The sequence below is a fragment of the Hyla sarda genome, chromosome 1 (genome assembly GCF_029499605.1).
Source record: "Hyla sarda isolate aHylSar1 chromosome 1, aHylSar1.hap1, whole genome shotgun sequence".
Lineage (NCBI taxonomy): Eukaryota > Metazoa > Chordata > Amphibia > Anura > Hylidae > Hyla > Hyla sarda.
Window position 1 is genome coordinate 57,408,262 of NC_079189.1, and position 17,817 is coordinate 57,426,078.

Consider the following 17,817-nt stretch of genomic DNA (forward strand, 5'->3'; position numbering starts at 1 on the left):
ATGTGCTGCAAGGGCATCTTTAATCCTGCTTGATAGTCCTCTTTGAATGTGGCACACAAGTCTTCATCATTCCATGCTAGTTCTGAGGCTAGAGTGCGGAATTGAACCGCGTAGTCACCAACGGAAGAATTCCCCTGACAGAGATTCAGGAGGAGGCACGTGCGGGTTCCTCAAAGAAAATTCTGCTAAGAAAGCAGACAAGTTGGAGGATACTGGGTCACCACAGTCCCAACGGCGTGTAGCCCAGGTCAGGGCTTTTCTGGGCTAATGACAAAGGCCATCTTAGTACGTTCCGTCGGAAACAGTTCAGAAATGAGCTCCAAGTGCATGGAGCACTGTGTAACGAAGCCTCTGCATAACTTGGAATCCCCATCATACTTAGAAGGTAAAGGCAGATGTAGTTGGGAGCCAGAAGGCACTGCAGGAACTGGTGGAGGGAGTGGGACAGGTTGCGGTTGCTGCTGCTGTTGTTGCTGCATGGACAATAGCTGTGGCATCATAGCAGATAGTTGGGTAAGTTGCTGTGCCTGTCGAGCCAACTACTGAGACTGACGTACCAGAACGGAAGGAAGATCCACGACTTCGGGCAGGGGTACCTCAGCAGGATCCATGGCTGAATCTTACTGTAACATTCACGATTCAGTAGACAGGAACACCAGTGGATGTAGATCTGCTGGACCTGTGAGGCAGATGACACGGACCGTACCAGGGAGCAGAGTCTAAGGTGCCGCTGATTTTCACTAGAGCCCACTGCAAAGCGGGATGGACTTGCTGTGGAAGGCAGCACCCAGGTCGCTACCCCTGGCACGGCTCGACCACACAGTCGGCTGAGGAATTCGAGGTACATGTAGGATACGGCCACTCGTGATCAGGATAGCAGAAGGTCAGGACAGGCGGCACAGTAGCGTAGTCAGGAACGTAGCAAGTGGTCAGTAGGCTGGCGGCAAAGGAGCAAGGTCAGGTCATGGAGCAAAGGGTATGATACACGGCAAGGCAATACACAGGGACGCTTTCTCTCAGGCACTAGGGCAACAAAGATCTGGCAGGAAAGTGTGGGAGGAGGAGGAGGAATTTATTAACTGAGCCACAGGTGATTATTTAAGTAATGGGTGCACTGGCCCTTTAAATCTGAGAGCTCCGGGGCGCGTGTCCCCGTCCCCTAGAGCATGTGCCGGAGCTCTCAGATTTAAAGAGCCAGTGCGCCCATAACTTAATCACCTGTGGCTCGGTTAATAAATTCCTCCTCCTCCCACACTTCCCTGCCAGATCTTTGTTGCCCTAATGCCTGAGAGAAAGCATCCCTGTGTATTGCCTTGCCGTGTATCATACCCTTTGCTCCATGACCTGACCTTGCTCCTTTGCCGCCAGCCTACTGACCACTTGCTACATTCCTGACTATGCTACTGTGCCGCATGTACTGACCTTCTGCTATCCTGATCACGAGTGGTCATATCGCAGAGGAAGAGGCAGGAGGAGCAGGTGGTGAGTGACGGGCTGGGATTCACATGCAGGCGCGTCTCGCCATACGAATCCCAGCCCCGCTGGCAGCAGAGAGAAGCGGGGCCATGCGCTCACGGCCGGCATGTGCGGCTGGAGCACGGGGCATAACAATGTTTCAGTGTCTGGGTATCATCAGAAAAACATTGTAGGTGATTAATTCCCTTTAAGAGCCCTAACAGTGTTTCCTCTTTTACAGGTGTCAATTCCTTCCAGGTGTACATGGCCTACAAAGATCTATACCAAATGTCAGATAGCCAGGTACCTTTGTGCTTTAATTTACAATATATTACGTGAATGTATATACAGGACTTCTGTGAATTCAGTAGAAGTAGACTCAATCATTTCTATTCATACATATGTACAAAATATGTACATACAAAATGTAGTATCTCCATCATGAACTTCTGTCACTATGGAGAATAAACTATGAGCGACTATCTAAAGGGGTACTCCGGTGGAAAACTTTTTTTTTCCTATCAAGTTGCTCCAGAAAGTTAAACAGATTTGTAAATTATGAATTCGGGTAGAAAACAGACATGATGCACATCTACAATCTTGTATAATGATCTGATTGCTTCTCAGCATAATATCAAAAACTAACAGGTTGTTAGTATACATTTTTGATCAAAAAGTACAAGCCCACACGCCACGTCAAGGCCACCTATTTAGAGTGGGTCCCTAACGTCCCTAGCATAAAATGGCGTAGCACTGGGCGGCGACCACCACCGCCGCGACACCAGTGCCCATGGGGGGGGGGAAACGACCCACTGGCAGAGCGGCCCCAATGCCACTCAAACCAGTCTATGGGTCGCACCTCCCCGCAGACATGGCGCCACGGCAGCAACGGACGCCGCACAGCACCACACCAGTGTGGACAAGGTGTAATAGCTCACTTACCATGCTCTCCCAGTCAGACTGGCAGGCTGCTAGGAAAGAAATGGCCCATGTGTAGCTAACTACTACTTATATAGGGTTGGGCTGAGGGGGTGGGGAAGAGTGCAGCACATGTTCAAACAAAGAAAAAGGAGGGGATAGAAAACACAGTGTGAATTCGGGTAGAAAACAGACATGGTGCACATATACAATCTTGTATAATGATCTGATTGCTTCTCAGCATAATATCAAAAACTAACAGGTTGTTAGTATACATTTTTGATCAAAAAGTACAAGCCCACTCGCCACGTCAAGGCCACCTATTTAGAGTGTGTCCCTAACGTCCCTAGCATAAAATGGCGTAGCACTGGGTGGCGACCACCACCGCCGCGACACCAGTGCCCACCTGAGAAGCAATCAGATCATTATACAAGATTGTAGATGTGCACCATGTCTGTTTTCTACCCGAATTCAGATTTGTAAATTACATCTATTAAAAAACATTAATCCTTCCAGTACTTATCAGCTGCTGTTATGATCCACAGGAAATTGAGTTGTTCTTTAGTCTGACCACAGTGCTCTCTGCTGACACCTCTGTCTGTGTCATGAACTGTCTAGAGTAAGAGCAAATCACCATAGCAAACCGCTCCTGCTCCAGACAGTTCCTCACATGGACAGCAGAGAGCACTGTAGTCAGACTGGAAAGAACTACACAACTTCCTCTGTAGTATACAGCAGCTGATAAGTACTGGAAGGATTAAGATTTTTTAATAGAAGTAATTTACAAATTTGTTTAACTTTCTGACACCAATTTGATTTGAAAAAAAGTACCCCTTTAATTAGATTGTCTGAGATTACAAAACAAAGTTTAACATTTTCCAGGAACAGCGCCACTTTTCCGTATTGGCTGCGTCTGGTATTTGAGCTTAGACTTTTTTAGTTGTACAGGCCTGAACTGCAATATCACCTACATTCTATGGAGAATAGTGGTGCAATCCGTGGAAGACTCTTTTTCTAATCCTAGACCCCCCTTTAATGTATTTACTGTATTTGTGATTACTGTGATCTCTGTACAATATTACATAACCCTAAATGTATTTATCATTTATTCTTTTCAGCTGTATGAAATTTTTACCTTCCTCAAGGAACACGGTGCTGTAATTATGGTGCATGCCGAAAATGGAGATTTAATAGCTCAGGTAAGGGACATATTGGTTCAATAAATGTAATTGTAAACTTCAGCATATGAAAATGAGTCTGTTACCAATGAGAAGTAGTAGCATAATGACATAGAACCAAAACTCAATATGTATCTGGGATGGAGCTATGTGAAAGGTTTTAATAGATATTGTTGGTAGATTAGATAGATAGATAGATATGGGATAAATAGATAAAACAGAAATTAGATAGATAGATAGATAGATAGATAGATAGTTAGATAATAAGCTATTGTGAGACACTGACAAGAAAGGTGGTAACTTTCCCCAAGGTAACTGTCATATGTGGATACCAGGTGTCAGGAATAGCATAGCTCAATCAGGGAAAGCTGGGTGAGATATAAAAAATCCAGAACTAGTTTATTCCCTGGCCTCTTGCTTAGTGGAGACATTTGTTAAAGGGGTTGTGCGCTGCCCTGCCTTTCGGAGCTCCACACGCAGCGTCCGGAAATTCATTACTCCGAACGCTGTGTGCGGGCTTCCGTGATCGCGGCCGCTGGGCCGGCCCCCTCGTGACGTCAAACCCGCCCCCTCAACGAAAGTCTATGGGAAGGGGGCGTGACAGCGGTCGCGCCCCCTTCCCATAGACTTTGGTAGAGGGGGTGGGCGTGAAGTCACGAGGGGGCTGGGCGTGACGTCACGCCTGGTGGCCGCGAACACGGAGTAGTGAACTTCCGGACGCTGCGTGTGGAGCTCCGAAAGGCAGGGCAGCGCACAACCCCTTTAAGTTCTATTATCGGGTCTGGATTTTTTGGGGGGATGAAAGGCAGGTTTGGTAGTGTGGTCTTTCACCCATCTCCTGGGTCATTCCGGGTTTTCAGACAAGCCCAGATCAGCACAGGTGCTGAAGACTTGTTACTGGGAATTAAAACTAGGTGATAGTCAGTCTGTAAAGGAGGCTGGGAGGAACATCTGTTGAGAGTTGGATTTCCTGAGGTGTACAGCTTCAAAAAGAACAGTTGTCTGGTGTAAGGACCCATTGTTGATGACTATTGTGTTTGGTGGTAAGCTACCTACAGTATTTAGATAGGGAAGATTACTGTATAGTTAGCTGGACAAGCAGGATTTATTTTATATTTGTTTATGTCTGAAGCTAAAGGCTGTATTTGTTTAAGCCTGACTGCTATTTGACTGGTTCTACTAAGCAAATCTCTCACAATAGATAGATAGATAGATAGCAACAGGAGAATACAGCAGCACACTGCTAGCACAAAGATATAGATAAAACATGAGTATATAGATACAACATGAAAAGCTATTCAAAGCTGATAGAGGTGGGTGTATATAAGGTGATTTGGATGTTCCAGATCCTGCAATGCCTGCTGATCTATTCACACAGAGGCATATTCATAGTGTAGGGTCCGTCCCAATGAGATCACCTTACCGTGGTGGGACGGTCCAAGCTATTTGGCCGCCAAATTGCAAGCTAAGTATCTCACTATTTCATTACTTCACAATTTTATACTGTCATTTACTGCACCATAGCTGAATAGCTTTTCATGTTGTATCTATATACTCATGTTTTATCTATATCTTTGTGCTAGCAGTGTGCTGCTGTATTCTCCTGTTGCTGTATATTTAGCCCAGCAGCCTGCACCTGTAAGCCAGGTCCGTATAATAGTTTGGAATCAATAGTGCTGGCCAACTTATTCTTTGTTTGTATTACACATATGGGGGAGTGGCTACCTCCATGTTGGTTCTTGCACCCCACCCACCTCTATCAGGTGTATATAAGGTGATTTGGATGTTCCAGATCCTGCAATGCCGGCTGCTCTATTCACACAGAGGCATATTCATAGTGTAGGGTCCGTCCCAATGAGATCACCTTACCGTGGTGGGACGGTCCAAGCTATTTGGCCGCCAAATTGCAAGCTAAGTATCTCACTATTTCATTACTTCACAATTTTATACTGTCATCTACTGCACCATAACTGAATAGCTTTTCATGTTGTATCTATATACTCATGTTTTATCTATATCTTTTTGCTAGCAGTGTGCTGCTGTATTCTTCTGTTGCTGTATATTTAGCCCAGCAGCCTGCACCTGTAAGCCAGGTCCGTTTAATAGTTTGGAATCAATAGTGCTGGCCAACTTATTCTTTGTTTAGATAGATAGATAGATAGATAGATAGATACATTTTTAACCATTCCTTTATTTAGGCCAGATCTGCTGTGAAATATTTTTACATCCACCATAAACAATATATACAGTCCATTGGGTTGTCATCTCATAAAAGTTTTGCTGTATTTGCAACGTTCCCTTTACTATTGTATGTGTTAAAACGGCTTTTCTTGGTGACACTGATCAGCCCTTCTAGTAATCATGAGGTAATAAAATTCATTTTCACTGTTGGCTGTAAGACAAGTTGTTTTTCTTGAGATTGGAGTGCTGCCTGCTGATATCTAGTGGAAAAAGAAACAAATGCAACATTTCTTAATTTTCACATTACAGAAAAAAAATTTGTAAAAAGAGCTGACAGTTTTTTTCACAATTAAACTATTTTAAAATCATTTTGTAATCAATGTGTCCCTATAAAGAGGATATGTGGCCAACAAAAAATGAGATTGCAATATGATTTAATAGCTTCGAAGGCCTTGATCACTCACCTTTTCAAAGCTTCTTGATAAATCCTTCCGTTTCAGAGATATGAGATTTTCTAGTTTGTCTGACAATTCAAGGAATCAGTAAGATGGGTGTTAATTATAATAATGGGAGTGATTATCAGGTGATGGGTGGGATTATACAGTCAATGTACACCCCTCTCAATGTACAACAAACACACCCCCTGACTGTATAATCCCACCCATCACCGATTTTCTTTAAATAAGTCCCTGCCTACCTGACTGAATTGTCAGACAAACAATAAACTTTCATATCTCATGAATGGAAGGGCGTATCAAGAAACTGTAAAAAGGTGTGTGTGTTACGCCGAGCGCTCCGGGTCCCCGCTCCTCCCCGGAGCGCTCACTACACTCTCGCTCCCGCAGCGCCCCGGTCAGATCCACTGACCGGGTGCGCTGCGATACTGCCTCCAGCCGGGATGCGATTCGCGATGCGGGTGGCGCCCGCTCGCGATGCGCACCCCGGCTACCGTACCTGACTCGCTCTCCGTCGGTCCTGTCCCGGCGCGCGCGGCCCCGCTCCCTAGGGCGCGCGCGCGCCGGGTCTCTGCGATTTAAAGGGCCACTGCGCCGCTGATTGGCGCAGTGGTTCTAATTAGTGTGTTCACCTGTGCACTCCCTATTTATACCTCACTTCCCCTGCACTCCCTCGCCGGATCTTGTTGCCATTGTGCCAGTGAAAGCGTTTCCTTGTGTGTTCCTAGCCTGTGTTCCAGACCTCCTGCCGTTGCCCCTGACTACGATCCTTGCTGCCTGCCCCGACCTTCTGCTACGTCCGACCTTGCTTCTGTCTACTCCCTTGTACCGCGCCTATTTTCAGCAGTCAGAGAGGTTGAGCCGTTGCTAGTGGATACGACCTGGTCACTACCGCCGCAGCAAGACCATCCCGCTTTGCGGCGGGCTCTGGTGAAAACCAGTAGTGACTTAGAACCGATCCACTAGCACGGTCCACGACAATCCCTCTCTGGCACAGAGGATCCACTACCTGCCAGCCGGCATCGTGACAGTAGATCCGGCCATGGATCCCGCTGAAGTTCCTCTGCCAGTTGTCGCCGACCTCACCACGGTGGTCGCCCAGCAGTCACAACAGATAGCGCAACAAGGCCAACAGCTGTCTCAACTGACCGTGATGCTACAGCAGCTTCTACCACAGCTTCAGCAATCATCTCCTCCGCCAGCTCCTGCACCTCCTCCGCAGCGAGTGGCCGCTTCTGGTCTACGACTATCCTTGCCGGATAAATTTGATGGGGACTCTAAATTCTGCCGTGGCTTTCTTTCCCAATGTTCCCTGCACTTGGAGATGATGTCGGACCAGTTTCCTACTGAAAGGTCTAAGGTGGCTTTCGTAGTCAGCCTTCTGTCTGGAAAAGCTCTGTCATGGGCCACACCGCTCTGGGACCGCAATGACCCCGTCACTGCCTCTATACACTCCTTCTTCTCGGAAATTCGAAGTGTCTTTGAGGAACCTGCCCGAGCCTCTTCTGCTGAGACTGCCCTGTTGAACCTGGTCCAGGGTAATTCTTCCGTTGGCGAGTACGCCGTACAATTCCGTACTCTTGCTTCAGAACTATCCTGGAATAATGAGGCCCTCTGCGCGACCTTTAAAAAAGGCCTATCCAGCAACATTAAAGATGTTCTGGCCGCACAAGAAATTCCTGCTAACCTACATGAACTCATTCATCTAGCCACTCGCATTGACATGCGTTTTTCCGAAAGGCGTCAGGAGCTCCGCCAGGATATGGACTTTGTTCGCACGAGGCGTTTTTTCTCCCCGCCTCCTCTCTACTCTGGTCCCCTGCAATCCGTTCCTGTGCCTCCCGCCGTGGAGGCTATGCAGGTCGACCGGTCTCGCCTGACACCTCAAGAGAGGACACGACGCCGCATGGAGAATCTCTGCCTGTACTGTGCCAGTACCGAACACTTCCTGAAGGATTGTCCTATCCGTCCTCCCCGCCTGGAAAGACGTACGCTGACTCCGCACAAAGGTGAGACAGGCCTTGATGTCAACTCTGCTTCTCCACGTCTTACTGTGCCTGTGCGGATATCTGCCTCTGCCTTCTCCTTCTCTACTATGGCCTTCTTGGATTCCGGATCTGCAGGAAATTTTATTTTGGCCTCTCTCGTCAACAGGTTCAACATCCCGGTGACCAGTCTCGCCAGACCCCTCTACATCAATTGTGTAAACAATGAAAGATTGGACTGTACCATACGTTTCCGCACGGAGCCCCTTCTAATGTGCATCGGACCTCATCACGAGAAAATTGAATTTTTGGTCCTCCCCAATTGCACTTCCGAAATTCTCCTTGGACTACCCTGGCTTCAACTCCATTCCCCAACCCTGGATTGGTCCACTGGGGAGATCAAGAGTTGGGGGCCCTCTTGTTTCAAGGACTGCCTAAAACCGGTTCCCAGTACCCCTTGCCGTGACTCTGTGGTTCCCCCTGTAACCGGTCTCCCTAAGGCCTATATGGACTTTGCGGATGTTTTTTGCAAAAAACAAGCTGAGACTCTACCTCCTCACAGGCCTTATGATTGTCCTATTGACCTCCTCCCGGGCACTACTCCACCCCGGGGCAGAATTTATCCTCTGTCCGCCCCAGAGACTCTTGCTATGTCTGAGTACATCCAGGAAAATTTAAAAAAGGGCTTTATCCGTAAATCCTCCTCTCCTGCCGGAGCCGGATTTTTCTTTGTGTCCAAAAAAGATGGCTCTCTACGTCCTTGCATTGACTACCGCGGTCTTAATAAAATCACGGTAAAGAACCGCTACCCCCTACCTCTCATCTCTGAACTCTTTGATCGCCTCCAAGGTGCCCACATCTTTACCAAACTGGACTTAAGAGGTGCTTATAATCTCATCCGCATCAGAGAGGGGGATGAATGGAAAACGGCATTTAACACTAGAGATGGACACTTTGAGTATCTGGTCATGCCCTTTGGCCTGTGCAACGCCCCTGCCGTCTTCCAAGACTTTGTTAATGAAATTTTTCGTGATCTCTTATACTCCTGTGTTGTTGTATATCTGGACGATATCCTGATTTTTTCTGCCAATCTAGAAGAACACCGCCAGCATGTCCGTATGGTTCTTCAGAGACTTCGTGACAATCAACTTTATGCCAAGATAGAGAAATGTCTGTTTGAATGCCAATCTCTTCCTTTCCTAGGATACTTGGTCTCTGGCCAGGGACTACAGATGGATCCAGACAAACTCTCTGCCGTCTTAGATTGGCCACGCCCCTCCGGACTCCGTGCTATCCAACGTTTTTTGGGGTTCGCCAATTATTACAGGCAATTTATTCCACATTTTTCTACCGTTGTGGCTCCTATCGTGGCTTTAACCAAAAAAAATGCCAATCCTAAGTCATGGCCTCCTCAAGCGGAAGACGCCTTTAAACGGCTCAAGTCTGCCTTTTCTTCGGCTCCCGTGCTCTCCAGACCTGACCCATCTAAACCCTTCCTATTGGAGGTTGATGCCTCCTCAGTAGGAGCTGGAGCGGTCCTTCTACAAAAAAATTCTTCCGGGCATGCTGTTACTTGTGGTTTTTTTTCTAGGACCTTCTCTCCGGCGGAGAGGAACTACTCCATCGGGGATCGAGAGCTTCTAGCCATTAAATTAGCACTTGAGGAATGGAGGCATCTGCTGGAGGGATCAAGATTTCCAATTATTATTTACACCGATCACAAGAACCTCTCCTATCTCCAATCTGCCCAACGGCTGAATCCTCGCCAGGCCAGGTGGTCTCTGTTCTTTGCCCGATTTAATTTTGAAATTCACTTTCGGCCTGCCGATAAGAACATTAGGGCCGATGCTCTCTCTCGTTCCTCGGATGCCTCGGAAGTTGAACTCTCTCCGCAACACATCATTCCTCCTGACTGCCTGATTTCCACTTCTCCAGCCTCCATCAGGCAAACTCCTCCAGGAAAGACCTTCGTCTCTCCACGCCAACGCCTCGGAATCCTCAAATGGGGTCACTCCTCCCATCTCGCAGGTCATGCGGGCATCAAGAAATCTGTGCAACTCATCTCTCGCTTCTATTGGTGGCCGACTCTGGAGACGGATGTCGTGGACTTTGTGCGAGCCTGCACTGTCTGTGCCCGGGATAAGACTCCTCGCCAGAAGCCCGCTGGTTTTCTTCATCCTCTGCCTGTCCCCGAACAGCCTTGGTCTCTGATTGGTATGGATTTTATTACAGACTTACCCCCATCCCGTGGCAACACTGTTGTTTGGGTGGTCGTTGATCGATTCTCCAAAATGGCACATTTCATCCCTCTTCCTGGTCTTCCTTCAGCGCCTCAGTTGGCTAAACAATTTTTTGTACACATTTTTCGTCTTCACGGGTTGCCCACGCAGATCGTCTCGGATAGAGGCGTCCAATTCGTGTCAAAATTCTGGAGGGCTCTCTGTAAACAACTCAAGATTAAATTAAACTTTTCTTCTGCATATCATCCTCAATCCAATGGACAAGTAGAAAGAATTAACCAGGTCTTGGGTGATTATTTACAACATTTTGTTTCCTCCCGCCAGGATGATTGGGCAGATCTTCTACCATGGGCCGAATTCTCGTATAACTTCAGAGTCTCTGAATCTTCCTCCAAATCCCCATTTTTCGTGGTTTACGGCCGCCACCCTCTTCCTCCCCTCCCTACCCCCTTGCCCTCTGGTCTGCCCGCTGTGGATGAAATATCTCGTGATCTTTCCACCATATGGAAAGAGACCCAAAATTCTCTCTTACAGGCTTCATCACGCATGAAGAAGTTTGCTGGTAAGAAAAGAAGAGCTCCCCCCATTTTTTCTCCTGGAGACAAGGTATGGCTCTCCGCTAAATATGTCCGCTTCCGTGTTCCCAGCTACAAATTGGGACCACGCTATCTTGGTCCTTTCAAAATTTTGCGCCAGATCAATCCTGTCTCTTATAAACTTCTTCTCCCTCCTTCTCTTCGTATTCCTAATGCCTTTCACGTTTCTCTTCTTAAACCACTCATCATCAACCGTTTCTCTCCTAAACTTATCTCTCCCACTCCTGTCTCCGGTTCTTCTGATATCTTTCCTGTAAAGGAGATACTGGCCTCCAAAAAGGTCAGAGGAAAAACCTTCTTTTTGGTTGACTGGGAGGGCTGTGGTCCTGAAGAGAGATCCTGGGAACCTGAGGACAATATCCTGGATAAAAGTCTGGTCCTCAGGTTCTCAGGCTCCAAGAAGAGGGGGAGACCCAAGGGGGGGGGGGTACTGTTACGCCGAGCGCTCCGGGTCCCCGCTCCTCCCCGGAGCGCTCACTACACTCTCGCTCCCGCAGCGCCCCGGTCAGATCCACTGACCGGGTGCGCTGCGATACTGCCTCCAGCCGGGATGCGATTCGCGATGCGGGTGGCGCCCGCTCGCGATGCGCACCCCGGCTCCCGTACCTGACTCGCTCTCCGTCGGTCCTGTCCCGGCGCGCGCGGCCCCGCTCCCTAGGGCGCGCGCGCGCCGGGTCTCTGCGATTTAAAGGGCCACTGCGCCGCTGATTGGCGCAGTGGTTCTAATTAGTGTGTTCACCTGTGCACTCCCTATTTATACCTCACTTCCCCTGCACTCCCTCGCCGGATCTTGTTGCCATTGTGCCAGTGAAAGCGTTTCCTTGTGTGTTCCTAGCCTGTGTTCCAGACCTCCTGCCGTTGCCCCTGACTACGATCCTTGCTGCCTGCCCCGACCTTCTGCTACATCCGACCTTGCTTCTGTCTACTCCCTTGTACCGCGCCTATCTTCAGCAGTCAGAGAGGTTGAGCCGTTGCTAGTGGATACGACCTGGTCACTACCGCCGCAGCAAGACCATCCCGCTTTGCGGCGGGCTCTGGTGAAAACCAGTAGTGACTTAGAACCGATCCACTAGCACGGTCCACGCCAATCCCTCTCTGGCACAGAGGATCCACTACCTGCCAGCCGGCATCGTGACAGTGTGATCAGGATGTCCTAGGCTATTTAATGATAATGCTTGCTCATTTATTGGGGTTGGCCACAGGTCCTCTTTATACAGGATGAATCTGAATTAGAAATCTAAGAAATTATTTGTTTTAAATAAAAGCAGTTTCCAGAGCTCCTGTTCCGTATGAGGTTTGAATGTAGTTTTTGCCATTACATTCAGGACATGTCTTACACACTAGTCATCCAAAGTCATTGTAATTACTTCTTCTCTGTCCGCCACGCCATGATTTATAGGATATGGGGTAATCCTATTTCCTGCTGGAGAATGGCTGCCGTTTAGCATTCACCTTCAGTTACAGGAACGGGATTCACATATTATATCGGTCATTCCTGCTAAGTTTTATAGATTGATGATCATAGTGATGGCAAATGGATTTATAGTCTTTTAACAACACTACTTCCATATGATCATATGCATCCCCATCAGTACACATATAGTACGTATATCACCACCCTCAGCTTTAGGGGAGATCCGCTGCTGTATTTCTCATGGACTCGTAGCACTGTTCAGCATTTATCAGTTAGGTTGTGTCTGGTATTACAGCTCAGCCCCATTCACTTCAATAAAGCTGAGTTGCAGTACCAGACATCACCCATGGACCGATGTGGTGCTGTTCATTGAAAAATACTGCCATGTTTTCCCAACCCTGCCCAGTCCCTTTATACACAATAGAGCATATTTACTAATACTTTGGGTCCACTAGAAAGCACTTTGAGAGGAGTGTGTGCCTTATTCCTTAATAAGTGGCACAGAATATGGTGCAGCTATGGAGTTGCCTTGGGTAAGACTGGGCAGAAAAATGTGTTAAGCAGCGTCCAACCAAGTCTGTTCAATGCAAATGTCAGGACAGGCCCTTGTGCATGCGTTCAATGGACACATAGACCCCCATAAACCTGACAGAAGCCCCAAGTGTATTATTTGGCCTCAATGTGGGACATATGTGGTGCGCTATTTCATGAGCTGGATCTTGTAAAAAGATGTGTACTATGCAGTATTTGCCTGTATTTTACTATGGGACCATATGTATGATTCTATGTATGTCATTAGTATATGCTGGATGTACACATTAGGCACTCCTCCAATGTGTACATCCGACAGATACTGCTTAACACAGTGTGAAAGGCGTCTAAGCCGCATTGCATATGACTTGAAGGCAACGCCATTTTTGTTTCCAAAAACTTTACTAGTACAAGAAAAAGATGGTGGCTTTAAAAATGTTAGACTGCCATCATTTCAGGAAGGAGGATTCTTTTCCTCCATAATTTATTGTGTCCAGTTCTGGATTTACCTCTAATAACCCTGTATGCACAATTCTAATCCTGAGTCAGACAGCACTTTGTGGGTTAAGTCCAGATGTGCACAACAATGAGCATGCTGCAAATCTACAGTATATGGAGAGTATATAACTTGAGAATATCGAAACGTTTCCTTGTTCACATGTGATGGAGTAAACACCTTTGCTTGACACCTTACATTACTGGAGTGTTGTAGTATCTATCTATCTATCTATCCATCTATGCATGCATCCAGTAAAAAAGATGAGAGAGGCCTGTGATTTTTATCATAGGTACACTTCAACTATAAGAGACAGAATGGGGGGGGGGGGGGGAAGAATACAGAAAAATCACATTGTACGATTTCTAATGAATCAATTGGTAAATTCCTCTGTAAAATAAGTATTTGGTCACCTACAAACAAGCAAGATTTCTGGCTCTCACAGACCTGTAACTTCTTCTTTAAGAGTTTCCTCTATCCTCCACTTGCTACCTGTATTATGGCCCCTGTTTGAACTTATCAGTATAAAAGACACCTGTCCACAACCTCAAACAGTCACACTCCAAACTCCACTATGGCCAAGACCAAAGAGCTGTCGAAGGACACCAGAAACAAAATTGTAGACCTGCACCAGGCTGGGAAGACTGAATCTGCAATAGACAAGCAGCTTGGTGGGAAGAAATCAACTGTGGGAGCAATTATTCGCAAATGGAAGACATACAAGACCACTGATAATCTCCCTCGATCTGGGGCTCCTCACTAGGTCTCACCCCGTGGTGTCAAAATGATCACAAGAACGGTGAGCAAAAATCCCAGAACCACATGGGGGACCTAGAGAATGACCTGCAGGGAGCCAGGACCAAAGTAACAAAGACTACCATCAGTAACACGCTACGCCGCCAAGGACTCAAATCATGCAGTGCCAGACGTGTCCCCTGCTTAAGCCAGTACATGTCCGGGTCCGTCTGAAGTTTGCTAGAGGGCATTTGGATGATCCAGAAGAGTATTGGGAGAATATAATATGGTCAGATGAAACCAAAGTAGTACTTTTTGGTAAAAGCTCAACTGGTCGTGTTCGGAGGAGAAAGAATGCTGAGTTGCATCCAAAGAACACCATACCTACTGTGAAGCATGGGTGTGGAAACATCATGCTTTCGGGCTGTTTTTCTGCAAAAGGACCATGATGACTGATCCGTGTAAAGGAAAGAATGAATGGGGCCATATATCGTGAGATTTTGAGTGAAAACCTCCCTCCAACAGCAAGGGCATTTAATATGAAACGTGGCTGGGTATTTCAGTATGATAATGACCCCAAACGCACCATCCGGGCAACAAAGGAGTGGCTTTGTAAGAAGCATTTCAAGGTCCTGGAGTGGCCTAGCCAGTCTCAACCCCATAGAAAACCTTTGTAGGGAGTTGAAAGTCCGTGTTGCCCAGTGACAGCCCCAACACATCACTGCACGGAGGAATAGGCAAAATACCAGCGGCACTGTGTGAAAACCTTGTGAAGACTTACAGAAAACATTTGACCTCTGTCATTGCCAACAAAGGGTATATAACAAAGTATTGAGATGAACTTTTTTTATTGATCAAATACTTATTTTCCATCATAATTTGCAAATAAATTCTTAAAAAATCATGTGATTAAAAATGTGACTTTATGGATTTTTTTTTTCTAATTATGTCTTTCATAGTTGAGGTATACCTATGATGAAAATTACAGGCCTCTTTCATCTTTTTAAGTGGGAGAACTTGCACAATTGGTGGCTGACTAAATACTTTTTTGCCCCACTATATCTATCTATCTATCTCATATGTATCTTTCTATCTATCTACCTCTATCTATTCATCTCATATCTATCTCATATCTATCTATCTTCTCATTATCTATCTATCTATACCATAAGAATTCTGCAGCACTCCAAAATATGTGAAACTCAAGTGAAGTTTATTGGCCTGACAGCTTAGCAACGTTTCGGCTGCCCACTTGCAGCCTTAAAGTGGGCAGCCGAAACGTTGCTATGTCGTCAGGCCAATAAAATTCACTTGAATTTTACATATTTTGGAGTGCTGCAGAATTCTTATGGTATGGATATTGGAGATTGACCCGTAACCTGTGAAAACGACCTGCTGGCACCCACCATTACTTTCCTCATTTGGTTGTGCTGCTCCATTTTTCTACTTATCTATCTATATATCTATCTTCTCATTATCTATCTATCTATCTATCTATGTATCTATCTCATATCTATCTATCATCTCATATCTATCTATCTATCTATCTATCTTCTCATTATATATCTATCTATCTATCTTCTCATTATATATCTATCTACCTGACCATCTATCTAATATCAATCTAGATTCACCTCTCATTTGTAGAAATTAAAGATATTAACAACAGTTGTTTTCCATAAAGAATTTTAAGTAACATCCAGAAATAAGAACTATCTGGGACTATCTTCAGAAAACAGATAACACCATGCAGGAAATATTTCTATAATTTATATAAGGATAGTGATTATCTTTATTCTTAGCTTTTTTACTGTTTTAATCTATGATTCTATGTTAAAAATGTTTTTTTTTTTTTTTTTACCATTTAATTGAATAATAACATATTTATATTTTTTATTTATAGGAACAAAAACGGATATTAGAAATGGGCATAACTGGACCTGAAGGACATGCTCTGAGCCGACCTGAGGAGGTACGTTCTTTGGGCTTTTTTCATATCCTAAAATAATTTCTTGTGATATTCTCTGAGCGGTGCCCTGCTGCATGAATAAAGAATAAGTGCGGATTAGTGATGCCTGACGGTTGGTGGATCTCCTCTATTTTACCATGAATCAGCTAAATCTTGAGCACTGAATTATTTAAGGTAATGCTCGCAGCTCTCATGGTTGTCCTTGAAAGATCAAGAGTCTGTGTTTAATTTGAACTTATGATGTGGATGAAAACATTTTCATCACGCTCCATATAGATTCCTTCCCTAAGGGGAATTTATCAGCAGTTTTATTTTTTTATGATGCGTGGACTTTTTGTGATTTTAGTAATAAACCCTTTCCATTATATCTTCCTAAGGAAAAATAATTGATAAAAAAGAGTTGGTGTTGTGATTTTACTTATTTTTTTTTTTTTTACAAATAACTAAAAAGAAATAACTAAAATCACTGTAAAAATAAATACATTAATATCTTCTAAAATCCAGGTTAACACAAATATATTATAGAGTGGGGTGCAGGAGATACCCAGCCTTAAAGCATTATGTTTATTTAAAGGGTATGTTCACACTACGTAATTCCCGCGGCATTTCGTGAGCAGAATGGCGCGAACAGAATTACGTGCTGTGAACATAAACATCAGTGTGAATGGGTCTTCCGCGAGACCCTTTCACACTGTGGAATTTCAGCGGCGGACAATTCCACCGCTGAAATTGTTCCGGGCAAAGAAAGAACATGTTCATTCTTTGCACGTAAGTCCGCGAACACTGCATAGCCGTCAATGGTGACGGCGCAGTGCCGCGCGGTCCTACCGCCGAAGTATTGCGGCACCCGCCAGAATAGAGTCTCTGCTCGCGGAATTTTGCGAGCGGAGATTCCGTTCATTATCCGTAGTCTGAACATACCCTAAAGCGTGTCGTCCTTTCACCGCAAGTTTTAACCTGATGATGTGTCCGTAATCCAAAAACACAAAAGGGGCTATGTAAAAAGGTAAGTAACCAGCTGGTGTGTTACTAACACATAGAAATACCCATAAACACACCAGGACAAATAGATATAGTGAAAATTATTGATACTTTATTGAGAATACATGAATAAAAACAATTAAAAGGGACAGCAGCAAACAGAAAAATCCTGACTGCTACACGTACATGGCATGTGTAAATAAATGAAGGGGATGCAGATATATTAAAGTGACTTATGCTATCTATAAGGCTACCAAAATGCAGCATGCAATAGATATACGCAATGTAAACGCTTCAATAATATGGCAATTGCCAGAATATATTACACGTATCCCAAAATGAGTGAAGAATAGGAAAAGTCACACGGATGTTTGGTCCACCCATAAGCCGGGTAATGGAGAGACCTATGGGTATGGGAAGAAAAATCCAGCCACATCCAGACATACAGTAGGTCTGCTTGGAAGCAGAAAAGGAAATTTGCCACAGCACTATGGTGGAACAGTATCCTGGTCACATATCACATATCCAATGCAGCACGTCAGACCCCAACGCCGTTTCGCCAGCGAAACGGCGTTGGGGTCTGACGTGCTGCATTGGGTATGTGATATGTGACCAGGATACTGTTCCACCATAGTGCTGTGGCAAATTTCCTTTTCTGCTTCCAAGCAGACCTACTGTATGTC

General features: G+C 45.6%; 1 protein-coding gene across 2 annotated transcripts in view; it reads left to right on the forward strand.

The window, feature by feature from the left end:
* The window catches only part of CRMP1 (collapsin response mediator protein 1), a 118,946-nt gene that overhangs the window by 66,177 nt on the left and 34,952 nt on the right, over nucleotides 1–17,817 (forward strand). For both annotated transcript variants that reach the window (XM_056555123.1, XM_056555124.1), the window contains exons 5-7: nucleotides 1,697–1,758; nucleotides 3,492–3,572; nucleotides 16,088–16,156. In XM_056555123.1, coding sequence (XP_056411098.1) covers nucleotides 1,697–1,758; nucleotides 3,492–3,572; nucleotides 16,088–16,156 — 212 coding nt within the window. The remainder of the gene's footprint in view (nucleotides 1–1,696; nucleotides 1,759–3,491; nucleotides 3,573–16,087; nucleotides 16,157–17,817) is intronic.